At 39.8% G+C, this 16,095-nt stretch overlaps 2 protein-coding genes across 4 annotated transcripts in view; both read left to right on the plus strand.

The window, feature by feature from the left end:
* The window catches only part of cntn1a (contactin 1a), a 66,410-nt gene extending 62,723 nt beyond the window's left edge, over positions 1-3,687 (plus strand). For all 3 annotated transcript variants that reach the window (XM_075470248.1, XM_075470249.1, XM_075470250.1), the window contains exon 24: positions 1,384-3,687. In XM_075470248.1, the coding sequence (XP_075326363.1) occupies positions 1,384-1,460 (77 nt within the window). In that variant the 3' untranslated portion in view covers positions 1,461-3,687. The remainder of the gene's footprint in view (positions 1-1,383) is intronic.
* A 2,169-nt stretch (positions 3,688-5,856) lies between these two features.
* Positions 5,857-16,095, plus strand: part of LOC142384197 (PDZ domain-containing RING finger protein 4) — a 131,598-nt gene continuing 121,359 nt past the window's right edge. The window contains exons 1-2 of the mRNA XM_075470251.1: positions 5,857-6,602; positions 6,729-6,815. Coding sequence (XP_075326366.1) covers positions 6,264-6,602; positions 6,729-6,815 — 426 coding nt within the window. The 5' untranslated portion in view covers positions 5,857-6,263. The remainder of the gene's footprint in view (positions 6,603-6,728; positions 6,816-16,095) is intronic.

Below are 16,095 nucleotides of genomic sequence, written 5' to 3' on the forward strand. Positions count from 1 at the left end.
TGGATAGATGAGGCCTTAAGCCTCTGTAATTGATCTCGATGAGAAGAGGAAACCCCTCATGGGGTTTTCTGTATCCATTATCATTCAGTCCATAACCCACCCGACAGCTTGATTTCACAGACTTAAGTGAATTTAAGTCACGAGGGATTTCAAATGCAGGGCGTTGACAAATAGAGGGCGTTTGAGGTGATCTCCACACAGTTGGGGTATATCACACATCACATATCAAATGTTGTATTAAGTTTGATTGATGAGGATTGGTGGGAGGTGTATTTTCTAATATTGGACATCAACTTTTTGGTCTTAAAGCTAATAACAATAAGCAGTGGGACCTGTTTTGTAGGCCTGTTCCTGCAGGGGTCTGTTGGGGCCTTTTTTTGAGGTTCAGCTCACCAGGGACTCAGACTAGGAAGCAGAATTTGTGGCTCAGTGAGGTAACTTCAGGTTTAACCCTGGGTTTTTCGTGTCATTAAGTTGGCTCACTTTTCACCAGGGTACATTATGATGGGAACTTTGTTGCAACAAATCCCGATCAAACAACTCTCAAGTGGAAGAAAAAGAAACTTCCACACAGAGATAGTGAGGGCATTTTCTCTCTGCCATCTCTTTTAGAGATACGGACTGAACCCTTTTGCCTTTGCTGACAAACCAACATCTATATAAGAGATACACTCTCATCTTTTGGTTTTCAAGACATTTACAGATAAGCTTGCTTTTTGTGTTTGAATAATATTTTAATCTTCGTTCTTTTCTTGCTCCCAAGACCATTTAAAGCATTCTGTGGATTTCAGGGACTCAGGCAGACAAAATTTTGAGTAAAAACTAGATTGTTAAGTGACACACACACGAGGCGAGCCCCAAAGCGATGTGATCACCATCAAATGGATGCTTGGGATATTGTGTGGAAACCAAGTTAAACTAACGTCTTGGCCAAACAGTCTGTTTTTTCTAGTTAGCTGTGCCTTTGTGTTAGGGTGTTACTGTGTTAATCAGAGGGTGGTATAGTCCATGTCAGTAAAGCTGTATTGTTCAGAACCTCTTGCTGCCAAATTGACATGTTTGAAAAAAAAAAAATCTATTTATATATTATTTATCAGTTTGAGTTTTTCAAATACACCATGTGGGATTGCCGTAATTAAACTGTGAAATACAACACTGGATTTGTCAGAGCCTGCACTCTCTGAGCGCACCTGAACTTGTTTTTTTTTTCATTTAGAACAGTTAACAGTTAAGTTATGCCAACAAGAAATTAAAATGGGATCGCTTTACTTTGTTTTGACTTGGAATTGGGCAGCGGAACACTCAAGTAACAGAGTTTTTGATTTCCTCAAATCAGCATTAAACTTGATCAAGGCCAACACTGCATTTCTCCTTCTCTTTCAGCTGGAAGTGTCATGGCCGCCTCGTCTCTCAGCGTACTCTCCTTGCTCCTAGTGGTACTCTTCCTCCCGAACCTTTGAATGTAGCGCCATCTTGGTCTTCACTTCCCATGAAGCAGACTCCTGTGGTTGCTTAAGGTTCACGCCTAAAAGGAATTTTCCACAATATTTTTGTTCTGCCCTGTAATCTGGGATCTCACTTTCCAGCTCTTCCCCTCGTTTGTGGAAATGGATGCAGAAATGGAAAAAAATTGGAAAAGGACAAAGACATTCCTTATTTATCCACATAAAGCCTCTTTGAAGGAGTGTCAAAGGAGTTCTGTCAACTAAAAATGCCTTATATAAATGATTGCTCTTATCTTTCACGGTGACTTGTTTTAAAATGGATCATGAGTGAAAGTGCAAATTCTATCGTTTGCATAGATCGCCTCTTTAGTCTTTTTACATCTTAAAGCACACTTTTCTGATATAATGATGATGTATTTTCCAAAATGTAGGTTTCATCTGATATGTGATGATTTGGAAAATCAATCATTCAGTGCATTCCATAGTGAAAGGTGAACAAGTAGCTGTGAAGGGCAAGAGTATGACTTTATGAAAAATAACTTTATGTATTTTATTACAAGCAGTTTTGTGGATTTTTTTTTTCTAATCAAGCATACCCTCTTTTTAGAGATACAGTCAAAGCAAATCTCAAACTCTTCCATACTTGATTTTTAACATCCATGAAGAAAAGCAATTTATGTTATGCTGAAATGATATATTCAATAACTGATATTGTTTAAATATCTAATACATTGTTAATGATATATAAAGAAAAGCAGATTTGTTTAACCAACAATCAGTGCTTATTTCCGAACCATAACGTAAGCTCTATTAATACCACTTCTAAACTGTGTGCATGTTGACGTTGTTACATGGAAGTGAAGTTTTTAATGTTTGGGTGTTCGACAAATGCATATTTGGGTGAAACTTCATTTCAAATTAAATCATAATTGTCGAACGCTCAGTTTTAAATGCAAACCTGCAGTTGACGGCAGTTATTTTGAGTGCTTGCAACCTCTGGTTATATTTGTGCAGTGATCACAGCTTTGCAACAACATTTTGGTTGAAATTGAAATGGAAAACTGAAAAAAAAAAAAAAAACCTAAATTAAGTTTACTTTGTTTTGACTGTATCATTAGGACCTCAGTGGTACCAGCTGGTGCTTTGTAAAGAATGTTGGCATTTCATTTAATGTGAAGAATTTCATTTAATATTTTCTTGTTGGTGGCTTTGTGTGAGAGTCGCTATCAACAGTAAGAGTGAACGGTAGCGAAGCTCATGCCCTTCAATAACTGTGCAATGTCTGACTCATCTGTGGTTACTTCATGTTTTCTAATAAGACAACTTGCTGAGTTCCTGTAACAGGACTCTTGTATATTTCATTTTTCATGATCTAATATAAGCAAAAGGTAAGCTAAGCCATTCATATCAGCTGTAAGAGCTCATCCAAAGCTCATAATGTTGTTTCAAATGCATTATTTTTGTCTTTTTAATAACATATGATCAGAGTTATATGAACATCATCAACTGTTGTAATATTTTTCATTTTTGATTACTATATTTGTATGTCTCAACCTATCTCTGGCTGGACAGTTTAAAAGTTTATTTCCCTCTAATGGAGGAACAAATGCTGCATTTTGAGTTCCTCTGGGTCAATTGTTGTATGACTGATGCTGGTCATGCTTCTACATCGTGATATCAATATCAACCACAAAGTGCTTTTCCTGGTTTATCTTCATGCCACAAATCATCAATAGAGTTGCCAAATGCATGAACGCCTTGAACTTTGACGTTTTGGACGAAGCTCAACATAATAACATGCATGAGATTGGAGACAAAGCGGTACGTTACTTTGCAACAAACCAACACCATAGCAACATCTCGAGCTCTCATAAAGTACATAACACTCCTGAGTGGCATCCCTTTACGTCTGAGGCAGTATAGATGATAGACTAATATGTGCTTTAGCTGCTGAGCCAGTCATCTCGGGTTAAGACTTTGGGATGGGAGCTTTTAGAGAGAAAAATCTTTGGCTGACTAAAGGAATCTCACTCATTCAAGTTAAAAAAAAAAAAAAAAGGTCATGCAATCTTGTGTTCACATGATGCTTGCCCTCCAATGGCATCAGCGGCGTTAGTGGCAGCAAGTCTGGCTGTCTGCTGGAATTTGGAATTCTGCTGGATATGAATGGCATATATGAGTGATGAAACTGAAACCTCTCATTGACTGAACAAAGGAACAATAAAAATGTAGTTAACTATTACATTGCACTGCTTGTCTTTTTTTTTTGTTGTTGCTGAAACTTTTCCTCCAAGTGACTGTTATTCGAAAAAATATCAGTTTGAAAAACAGTGACCCAAAAATATGTTACTCCGAGAGCACTTTTAGCTGAGAACTGGGACTCGTACATACAAGATACTCTTTACCATTGTTTACTCAAGTAAAACTACTACATACTTCATTCAAGAGCATAGTCAGACTTTCAAAACTTCAGAATGTGTAGTATTGCAAAGCGTAGTGCAGGATCAAAGGTAAGTGCATGAAGAGAATTTCCGGAAAAATGGAGGGTTTTTTATTTTCTTTTTACAACCTAACAACACAAAACTTTTAGAAATGATGAAGTATTGCCCCGCAGTTCAAAAGCCAGCATCGTTTTCACTGTATGAGGGGCTGCATTACTACACATGGCATGGCACGGCACATTACTGCTGAACAATACAGGTTTAGGAGCAACAGATGCTGTCATGGTGAATTCTTCTTTATGGAATGCATTAAAATGTCAATCCAAATTCTGCTTGTAATACAAAAGCATGGCTCAACAGTGCAAGAGTCTGGGTGCTAAAGTGGCCCGATTGCAAAGCCAGATCTGCCAACTTTTGAAAACATTTGGAGTATTATGAAATGAAAACATGAAAAAGTGACACTGAACTGTAGAGCAACTGGATATTCTGTATCAAGAAAGAATGGGGAAAATACCTTTTGCTTTTAAAACTCAATTTCCAAACTCCAACGGAAGATTATTTGAAGAAACTTTACTTGTGCAAAACAGAACATACTTCTAGAACAATGTTTTGCTAGTGTAAAATTCAAAATGAGCATTTAGCTATAGTCATCAATAGTCAAACAAGTCAACAAGTCATCAATCTATTTGTTGATCCCCCACCTCCATGTCCACCGTCTCTTCCATCTGACAGCCATTTTTCACCAAATCCATCACCTATATAAATCAGATACAGCGTTTCAATCTGTCCTCCATTACAGATAAGGCCAGCCCTCTTTTTTTTTCTCCAGAAGAAACAGCTGTTAGAGTTTTGTCTCCTATCAGGTATCAAGCAGATGAAAGGTAGATTGATAAAACTTCTTGTGTTGGATTAGGTCAGAACAAATCAATCAGATATAGATTCTCGGGTTCAGCGAGTCCATAACAGTCATTCGGTGAAATCAGCTCACAGAGAGAACAAAAGACACAGATAACTTATTTTTTTCTGCCATGATTTGGGGGCTTATCAGTCCAAGCATATGGTCTGTGTGATAAGTCTGATCCCAGGTGGCTGTGTGACACTTTTTCCAAACACAAGGCTACTGCTTGCTTCACTCGGACTGCATCTCTCTGTCACCCCTACTACTTTCAAATATACCTTGTTACCTTAAAACCGATTTGTTTAAAGAAATACAGCAGCTTCTGTTTAATTTAGATTGGCTGATGGGGGATGATACCACAATCCTCTGAGCTCCTTGTGCTTGTTTTTTTTGCAGACAAGTGTGCAGTCCCGCCACAGATTGTACTATTGTCTTTGTAAATCTAAACCTATCCTGTGACAGGTCCGACAACACAGAACATGCTTCAAATTGGTGCACGCAGCAGACCAGAACCGACAGACTGATTTGCACGGAGACCTGAAATGTGACTCTGTCTCTGAGATGCCTGCAGTATGTCATGCTGTATCAGACAGAAAGACTCACCGAGACTCAGGCTTTATAAATGGAGGTTTGATTGCAGATATTGTGTTACAGCTGGGATTTTGCCACTGAAGGAGCATCCTCCTCCTGAAACACGTCCCATCAATGCAGACCCTCAAACTGGACTAAATGAAGGGCTGAAGGAAAAGGCACAATAAATAAATAAATGTGAACTGTTGGTGACTTGTTTTGAACTCAACAGATAACATTTGAGGTAATGCGCGAATGAGCGAACTCTGCTGGACAATAATTATAACACACGACTCTGCACACTTGATCACCGCACAAAACAAGACTGACTGTACTAAACTGGACAAAACATCCGATCCCGACGTTCATTTAAATTAAGTGCAATATACATGATACATGACGAGCAAAAAAAACAAAAAAAAAAAAACAAGATGGGGACTCATTTCATGAGAGCTTGGACTTCCTTTTGGATCTAGAAGTCCAGAAGTCCACTTCTAGATCCAAAAGGAAGTCCAGTTGCCCTTATTCAGGCTTTTATGATTACCATGATCTGGATGACTGAGAATCTTCATCAACCCACTCTGGCCTGAAGGATCTGAAAAACGTCAGAAAGCTTAAGTTTTGTGCTCAGATGAGCAGTTGCCGTGGCGCATCATCACATGTCATGTGGTGCGTTCTGTGGCGCAGCCGCATCAGCTCGGTGTAAGCAGCGCAGACCTCTCAAACTTTTCAGTGCATTCATGCCCTCATGTGTTGAGACTTGTAAAAAAAAAACAAAAAAAAAAAAACACAAGGTCCGTCCTAACTCGTTCCTTCCAAGGAAAGTTGTCTGCGCAAACTATGCGCGTTGACTGCCCAAGTTGATCGAAAGGAAAGGTCCCAGTCAGTCAAACTTTAAACCTTGGCGAGATGTCGCAAAGAAAGCCACACACGGATCACCGTGGTCAAAGTGTTTGTCAGAAAGGATGTGGACTTCTGCTGTCCGGTAACGACAGCAAGAAAGAGGGTCACTGTTGTGTGGAGGCGCTCCGAGCCGTCACAGATGCGTTGGAGGAAAGAGGCGCAACTTTGGAACACGAATCCAGGATGGCGAGGCTCAGGTGGAACAGGAGGGAGCAGTCCCTGTTAGCTCAGGTGACAAGAGTACAACACGAAGCTCAGCTCGCTGCCCTTCAGTACCAACGGAGACTGCACCATTACTTGCTGCACATCAACAGTATCACAGAACAGATTGTTGGATACTGCCAGGTGAGAGGACATTTCATGCGCACATTTGATTCAGCAGTAATGGAAACTATAAGTGTAATGATGTCTCTTTGAGTCCTCTCTGGATGATAACACACTGAGCACAGGTTTGTTTGTTGACTAAATTAGAGTGACTTCAGCGCAGCTGCTGACATGCAGAACCAGACATCAGATAAAATAACATGTGCAGGGGGAGAGCCGCGGGAAGCGCCACAGGTAAGAGAAGAACTCTAATTCTTCCCCACAGCTTTTCTGCCCGTGTCCTTTTCACACTCGTGTCCCTGCTGCTCCTCTCACTGGCAACGCATCTCATTTATGCAATGTCCTCTGAGATGTCCTCTGCTGGTATTGCGACATCAGGACTTTTTCTGCCTCTTGTGCTCTTGGAATAAGCTTCTTCCTCTGTTTCACCTGCTGCTTACTGTTAGCCAGTTATTTCCTCTTGTAAATGTTGACTTTGGGATCACAGTCTGACTGACAATGGCTTATTGTAGGTAATCTGCCCTCACACCCTTCTGTTTATCATTTGCTATGGTGTGGTTATTTTATCTCCTGCAGCAAGGCTATGTGTTTATGAGAAGGACATTTCCTCTATAATTACCAGGCTGTTGGGCCTTTGCATATCGACTGCACTCACTCGTCTGCTAGAGGACTCTGTTCATGTGATTTCAGTCTGTGTTTTCTTCTCCGGGCAACTTGAGAGATGATTCCAAAGTAGTCTTTGTTTTTCTGATGTCATAGCTTGATTCTCAGATCACTGCAGATTAACTTTATCTGTCATCAACGCAAAAGTAGTAAAAAATCATGGATGTATTTGAATTCAACATATGGAACACAATTATTTACAAGGACAGTATGAAAGTGAGTGCACTGAATCCAACTTTTGATTATTTTATCACTTACTTGTATTTACTTTTCCTCTAATTAACTGATTGCAGCTTCCACTCCCTAAAACTCTCTCTTAGTACAATAGAAGATGAGAAAGGCCGACAAAAATGAAGAGGCAGGAACTGAAATATTCCAGGGACCGACTCTAGATTACTTGTTGCAGCTCAGCTAAAAGAAAAAGAATCGCATTTGATTGGTATTAATATTCTGGATTAAACTTTAGTCACCGTCTTTTTCGTTCTATTCTTTTTCATGTGTTTTCTCGAGACTGCATTGAGATCATTTGTCATTTTTTTAGTCTCATCCATGCCAGTTGATAATTGATAGGCTAAACTGTACTAACTGCTCTGAGTCCTGGTTGTTGCAGGGATTTATTAAAACCTCCCCACTGTGGCTGCTGAATCTAATATTAGCTCTTGTTTTAGTAAGCCCATGAGGTAGTCTAAAAGTTTGCGTTATTATCTGTCTGGCTGGGACCTTCGGTTGTGTTTGGGCTGCTGTTGAGGGTGGATGGGTTTAATAGTGGTAATGGTCACTTTAAGTATATCCCGCTAATTGCCTACAGCATGCCTGGAGTGCAACAGGCTTGCTTTTGATTAATGTGGAAAACTGCTTACTCTTCGGCCAAAACTGGGCAACAAGGCAGCATCTATTATTGGCCCTCTTATTTCTTGCCTAAGAGCTTCTCTCTAATGCGTCTTTAATATTTTTGTCACTGTGCGTTGCTTTCCAAATGGATTTTCCAATACTTGAGAGAGCTGGGTTGCAGTTCGGGAAGTAAAGCTTTAAATTTGGCCCTAAAAGTTATGGGTGTCTCTTTTAGGACAGTAGAACTGGGTAACTTTTTAACTTCCCAGTAGTAGTTATGGGACATCAAAGGTCCCTCTGTGTGACTTCAAATCAAGAATTGCCTCTTTGCTAAGCTCAGTTTTAGCTCAAGTTTTATGTTCTGATATGAGACATTTTAAATGTTGGGTTAAACTGTTGTTGCAGCACTTGAGCTTCATATGTTTAACAAGTTTATGCCAACCTAATAGGCATATTCCAGCATGATCGGACAGTATCCCCAAGAGGTTGGTGTGGCATCAGAAATGTTTGGCTGATTCAGTCACCTAGTGAATGTGGAGCTTTGTAGAGTTGGTAGTTAATCAAATTTAGAATTCAGTTCAAAATCCTCCATCTTGTTTGTAAAGCTTGGAATGATCTGGCTCCAGAATACATCAGTAAACATTTAATGCCTCATATTCGTGCGAGACTCCTCAGATCCTCAGATCAAAGTGTACTATCTGTTCCTTGATCTTGATTGAGTGCACGAGGGGACTGTGCGTATGCTGTCCTGGGTTCCAGATAGTGGATAAAACTTCCTTTGGGAGTCAGGATGGCAGATTCTCTGAGGTGCTTTAAATCATGTCTGAAAGACCAGACAGTTTTCTTTTGAAAGTGTTTTTGTGTCTGACTTATACATTTCAGGATTCTTCCTTGTGCTGCATTGCATTGTTTCACTGTGCTCCTTGTTTTAAGTGTTGTTCTTTTTTTTTTTTGCTTTAGTTTTAATATAAAACTCTTTGTAACCCAGGTTTTGAAAACAGGATATACATAAATGAAAATTCCTTGACAGTATTTGTCTCCTGATCAGGTGAAGGTTGAGGAAAGTCCACGTTTCGGATTTCTTTTCCCTTCACGTAGCTTTAGGTCATTATCCTGCTGCAGTATGAATCTTTCTCCACAATGATGCAAACCAGAGAGGGTAGCATGTCTTTGAAGAAGTATTTGTCACCAGGTTTGTTTGATACATGGTCACATATTTCTGCCCCCTAATTGTCCCCTTACTTATTACCTTCTGTTAGTGCCACTAATTTGTAAGTTTTCTGCCCTGTGCTTTCTTGCTACTCATCCTCTGAGGCCAGCACTTTTGCTAATTGGAGTCATGTTTCCTTTATTAAACATTAAATGAAGTATCTGTTTCTTTTGGGAGGAAAGCAGGCTGGCTTTTTCACTGTTCTCTCAAGCATGCTGCAGTCACACCTCTACAGAAGAAAACGAATCATGACCCATCTGTATAATCCATAAATATAGACCTGTATCCAATCTTCTTTTTCTCTGTAAGATACTTCACAAAATTGAATGTCTTTTAAGTGACAGCTTTCAGATTCAATCATAGCAGAGAAACAGCTCTACTCAAAGTAATTAGTAATCTCGACATTAACTATGGCTGACTGTAATCCTTAGTTTTAGTTCTGCTAAATCGTTCTTCTGCCTTTGACAGTGTGGGTCATGACATTTTCATTCAAAAACTTTAGGAAGCAGTTAGTTTGACAGGTACTTAACTGGTATTTAAGGGAGATAAGGTAACATGTTTCTGAAGGAAATTTCTAAAGCTGTAGAAATAAAAACTCCCTCAGGGGTTCCACAAGGGTGAGTTCTTGGTCTGCTTCTCTTTACATTACATTACATTACATTACGGTCATTTTGCAGACGCTTTTAACCAAAGCGACTTACAATAAGTGCATTCAACATCGGTAGGCAAAAGAACTTCAGGTCACAAGAAATCATAAGTGCATTTCCTTCTAATACCAAACAGCTAAGAGCAAAACTAGTGCTAGAGTAAGTGCGATAACCAACCAGCCTCTGTTGTGGAGAAAATGAGTCGAATCACGCGTTGGTCAGCCGTCCATTGGGGAGTTTATTGAACAAACTGTCACAGCAAATATGCATACAGAATGTACAAAATGTCCGACGAGCTCATCTTGTGACACCCTTTTATACCGTTTTATCATAACAAGTGTACGTGGCCCTCTCTGGAGGCGCCTAGCTTTCGCAGTTTATCATAAACACGCTCATTCTAACTATCAACAATATTCATATGAACCAGTCAACAAGGCACAGGATGTAACTAGGCCAGAAGTCATGAGAATGTCATGACATCCTTCTCCCACACCTCTCACCAACTGCACACCAGTCACAGCGGGGTGGGGATGCAAACCCTGGTTCGGGTAGGGGAAGAAATAAAAGAGGTAAGAAAAGCAGGAATGGGATGCAAACCCTGGTTCGGGTAGGGGAAGACATAAAAGAGTACCTTTACATGCTCCCTCTTTTTTTTGTGATCAATTTTTTATTGACATCAATTATGAAATTAAACACTTACATATCTTTGCTTGTGGTACATTAACATTTACAAGATCTTGTAAGATCTTGTGTCCATAACCCCCCTCCCCCCACCCCGCGGTCTGCTGAGAGAAAAAAACAAAACACCCACACATAAAATAAGAATAAAACAAAACAAAATAAAATAAAAAGTAAAAATAAAATAGATCACACCTTGTCTAATCATCCTCTACAGATATTATTATCTGGTTCCTTTTCAGTAGAGTTCAACATATCAGAGATCTGCTCAGCTGCGTCTTTCCATAGGTTAATAGTTCTCCATTTTGCCTTGTTTATCCTTGCTGTAGAAAGCTCAAGTAGGACAATGCCCAAGAAATAAGCCATCCACTGCTGCATAGAAAGTGAGTGTGGTGGCAACCATCTCTGCACTATCATTTTGTTTGGCCGCTGTTGACCCCGCAAGCCAGATTTTTCTCCGTTTTCCAAACAGCTGAAGTTTGGAATCATCATTCAATAACCAGACGATGGGGTCAACAGGAATTGGACGGACTATTAAACCACCTATAGTCTCTGCTATTTTGTGCCAAAATTCCTGTCCTTCTTCACACTCCCAGACCATGTGTAGAAACGTCCCAGTTTGTTCTGGTTTACAGAAAGTGCAATGGGGACTTGGAATGGCTTTTGTAATGTACCTTTTCTGAGGAGTCCAGTATGTCCTATGACAGATGTTAAAGTGAATATGTTGGTGATTTGGGTTTTTAGAGCATTGAAAAATGTTCTCCCAAACTGCTTCCCAGTCGATCATGTCGTTTTCAATGTTTAAGTCTCGTTCCCATATTTGAATTATTGGAAGTTTCCCTGTAATTGCCTCCATCATTGTCTTATAGACGGTAGATGCCACTCTCCTTACTGGAAAGTAAAAAAATAATTTCCAAATGGGGTGTGTATCAGGTGAGGTTCCCCATGATATATCCTGACTTTTCAGGGCTGATCGTATGCATAAATACATGTAGAAGGTAGTTTTAGGAATATCAAATTTGGTTTTAAGTTCTTCAAAGCTCAATAAACCTTTTTCATTAACAATATGGTCCAATGTATACACACCCCTCTCACTCCACAGTTTGCATGTAAAGGGTTTATTACCAGACATTAAGTGTGAATTGTGCCATAAAGGTGTATGCTTATGCCATTTATTTGTGTAGCCCAAAAGTCCCTCTGCATGTCTAAGATTGGATATTGTGTTTGTGATGATAGGGCAATAGCTTAAAGAACATTTTTTCAGACTAACACATGTAAAGGCTAAGTCCTCTATTCTTACAGGATGAATAAGTTGTTGTTCTATATCTTTCCATGGAACAGTAGCTAAGGGGTCCATTCATATCTTAAGAGCACGTAACTGAAAGGCCAGATGGTACACTTTAAAGTTGGGAAGAGCTACTCCTCCATTACTTGTGGTGCGTTGCAAAGTTAAAAATTTTAGGCTAGGTTGTTTATTGTTCCAGATGTATTGTCTGATAAGTGAGTCGAGTCTCTTCCAGTATTTTACCGGTGGTGCTAGAGGGATCATTGCGCTCAAAAAATTCACACGGGGCAGAATATTCATTTTAACCACTGCTACCCTGGATCTGAATGATGCTGGTAGTGCAGCCCAATTTTTCAAATCTCTCTGCACATTGTTTAACATAGTCTCATAGTTGTCTTGTAGCCTGGCTGACGCGTCCACAATCTCGATGAGGGTGTGCATTTTCTCGTATTTGAGGCGTGGTTTACGAATGCCTAGAGCCGTTTATTGGGCGCTACGAATGTCTATCAAATGACGTCAGGTTCTTCCCATGCAGCTTTGCGCGCGATTCATAGCCAATTGTATCACTTATACCAGATGACGACAGAAAAAAAAGTCAAATAAAAGTAAACTTGCGCTCTAAGCTACTTAAATTGACAACAAAGTAGGCCTATATGCTATATTCTACATGAATTTTTATGTTGTAGAGTTGTGAATTTATTTTAATAATGGAGAAATTGAGCAGCCTTGCTTTGTTGTCTACAGTAGTAGATCAACCCTCATCTTACTTTGAAGCTCCCAGATCAAGGAAGTGACTTCGACGCAGCTTTAGCAGCAGAAAAGCTATCAGGCTTGTGTTGATAATAATAAACTCCTGGACTATGTACAAACTTCCAAATGCATCGTTTTGTGAGTACAGACCATAATTTGTACTACTGTAGAAGTTTGGTGTCATGGCATGTGATTTTAGTGTGGTAATTTTGGAGATACTGCAAGGGTCCGTTAGCGCTTGTACTAAGCTATTCGGGATAACTCAGTAACTCAGCTGATGTTCAGCCAATATCGGAAAAACTTCGGGTGGGCTACTTGGCTGGATGTCACGGTTCAAATGACCCTAGGGTGAATCTACTCCGAAACACTTTCTAAGGCTGCATCGAACGGTAACGTTGTGTCCGCTGTCATGTTGGATTAACACTCTACAAGCTTCGGTGTAGCGCATAGACGTCGTCATCGTCTTGCTGCACCCCCGTTCTGTGATTGGTTCCCAAACTCTGGCAAAAATAAGGGCGGTGGTTTCCAGGCTGACTTTGCAGTGAGAATGAAATCGAGCGCAAAGCAGCATGGGAATTCCCAGGCTAGTTTTCTTGGACAATTTTATTCATAGATGTATGAAATGTGACACCCAGGTAAGTGATTTTGTTTTGTAATGGAATTGGATGATTAACTGGCCCATTAACTGGTACATTGTTTAGTTTAAGCATATTAGATTTGTCCCAATTGATTTTGTAACCAGAGATTGACCCAAATATACTGAAGATTTGTAGAATTTTAGGTATGGAGTCCTCAAGTTCGGATATATACAGCAGAATGTCATCAGCAAATAAGGATATTGAGTTGTCACATGATTTGAGTGGATAATTGCAGACTCCGTTTTGTCTTATAGCTTGGGCCAACGGTTCCAGGGAAAGTTCAAATAGGAGGGGTGACAATGGGCATCCCTGTCGGGAGCCACGTTCAATATGAAAAGGCAGTGAGTGTAGACCATTGGTTGAAACAATAGCAGTTGGGTTTGCATATAAAGTGCGCACCATGTCAATAAATTTTGATCCAAGACCAAGTTTCTCCAGTACTTGCCACAAACAATTCCAGGACAGGCGGTCAAATGCTTTGAACACGTCTAGAGATAAAACTGCTGAAGGAGTTGTGAGGTTTTTAGCTTCATGAATTATGTGTAGCAGTCTGTGTATATTGTCTGCTGCATGGCGGTTGGGTATGAAGCCAGTTTGGTCGGGATGAACTAACTTTTCAATGACACGTTGCAAGCGCAGTGCCAACACGTTGGAAAACAGCTTAATATCCGTCCCCAGTAGGCTTATAGGTCTGTAATTCGCACAATGTTTCGGATCTTTGCCTTTTTTGGGTAAGACTGATATTAGTGCAGTATTTGCTTGTTGGAGAAAAGCGCCTCTCTCCATAGCTGATGTTAAAGCTTGTAGAATTGTAGGTCCAAGTATATCAAAGTACTGCAATAATAGTTCTGATGGGATTCCGTCTAAACCTGGGGTTTTGCCCTTTTTAGCACCCTTCAAGGCAGTTTTAAGTTCCTCTAGTGAGATTGGTTGGCCCAGTTCTTCTGCCTCATCTGGACTTAGACAGGGTAGCTCCAGATTTTTAAGAAATTCTTGACATTGCGCTGTGTTGAAATTGGTTGGGCACCTCTACAATTCTGAATAAAAGGACTTGAAGGTGGTGTTATTATCTTGGTAGTTTGTTGAGATGCCGTTCTCTGTGAATATGCTATTAATTGTGGCCCTGGATGCATTTTGTTTTAGCTTAAGAGCAAGTAGTTTACTTGGTTTGCAGCCATTGGAATAATAGTTTTGTCTTACTCTATGCATTAAAAATTCAGCTCTTCTTCTCAGTAAATCATTTAGTTCTGCTCGGTTTGTTACAAGAACATTATGTATTGTTCTAGAAAATTTGTTTTTAAGTTTGTGCTCCAATGATTGACACTGTTGCTCCAATTCTTTAATCCTTTCTTGTCTTTTCCTTTTTAAATTGGCTGAAAAGGAGGATGTAAAATCCCTAATAAACCCCTTTGCTGCTTGCCATACATATGATGGGTCTGTAGTTGAAGCTGTATGAATTACTAGAAATTCAGCCATTTTTGCTCTGAACTCTGTGTCGAATTCTGAATTCTGAAGAAGGGATGTATTAAATTGCCATCTTCTAGATCCCCCCCCCCTGACGTATTACAATTAAATGTTGATATTATTGGATTGTGATCAGATAAGATCGCTGGTTCCATAACTATAGATGGAAACATTGGTCTCAGTTCAGTAGAGCATAGCATGTAATCAATGCGGGAGTGTGTTAGGTGACGCGTGGAGAAGAATGTGTAATCTTTGCTAGTTGGGTTATGAAATCTCCAAATGTCTGTCAAGTGCAGATTGTCCAATGTTGTTTTAAACATCTCTGACACCTGTTGTTGAGCTTTCGTGTAGGTAACACCTGATCTGTCTTGTTTTAAATCCAGCACTGCATTCATATCTCCTCCTACAATTAAAGAATATTCACTAACTGAGAGCGCAAGCAATTCATTAGTTAACCTTGGGAAAAAAAGTTTCATCAAATATGGCTGGTGCATATACAGACACAAAAGCAATTTTTCTATCACCTATGGTGGTGCATATATAAGATATTCTTCCAGTGGTGTCTTTGCTACATTTATCTATGGTAAGGCCGCATTTCCTTGATATCAGTATAGTGGAGCCCTTGGTCTTAGTATTATCACTAGATGAAGCCGCTACTTTGTAATATTTATTTTGTAGAGGATTCACATCTTTCTGGCGCAGGTGTGTTTCTTGTATGAGCGCTAAGTCTATGCGCTTTCTTTTTAGAAAATCCAAAAACTTGTGACGTTTGACTGGGCTATTGAGACCTCTAATATTAACTGACATAACAGAAAGTTCAGCCATTTTCTAAATGTTGCTGTAGATTGACATGTACTCTACCTGACTTTTCTACTAAAAACAATCTGTTACCAGACTGTATAGCTAGAAAAATAAGCAAGGTGTGACAAAAACATAAAATATAAAATCCCCCTTTCCCCCTGAGACCGCAACACCCCCCATACAAGAATAAGATACGTGGCCACATCAAACGCAGTTAACGCTATTCCCAGCCCACCCCTCCCTCCACCACGTAACAGAAAAAAAAACACAGGTCTTGTGGTTTCCACATGTTAAACAAGCAGAGCAGTTAGGTAACATTCTCGGCTATTTAAGTTGCAAAAGTAGGTCTACCATTTACAGAATAGTGTTAAGCCCTCTACGGGGAGTAACTGAAGTGAATAAAGTCTGTAGGCATATTAAAGCATTGCCTGATGATCGCCGTTTACTTGAGATTTTTCCATTCAGCTCGGAATGTTAATATTGCATCTGTACTTACATAATCCTCTCCAATCACTTCACCACAAACGTTCAGTTCTCATTCCACACT

This window comes from Odontesthes bonariensis, chromosome 7, assembly GCF_027942865.1.
Source record: "Odontesthes bonariensis isolate fOdoBon6 chromosome 7, fOdoBon6.hap1, whole genome shotgun sequence".
Classification (NCBI taxonomy): domain Eukaryota; kingdom Metazoa; phylum Chordata; class Actinopteri; order Atheriniformes; family Atherinopsidae; genus Odontesthes; species Odontesthes bonariensis.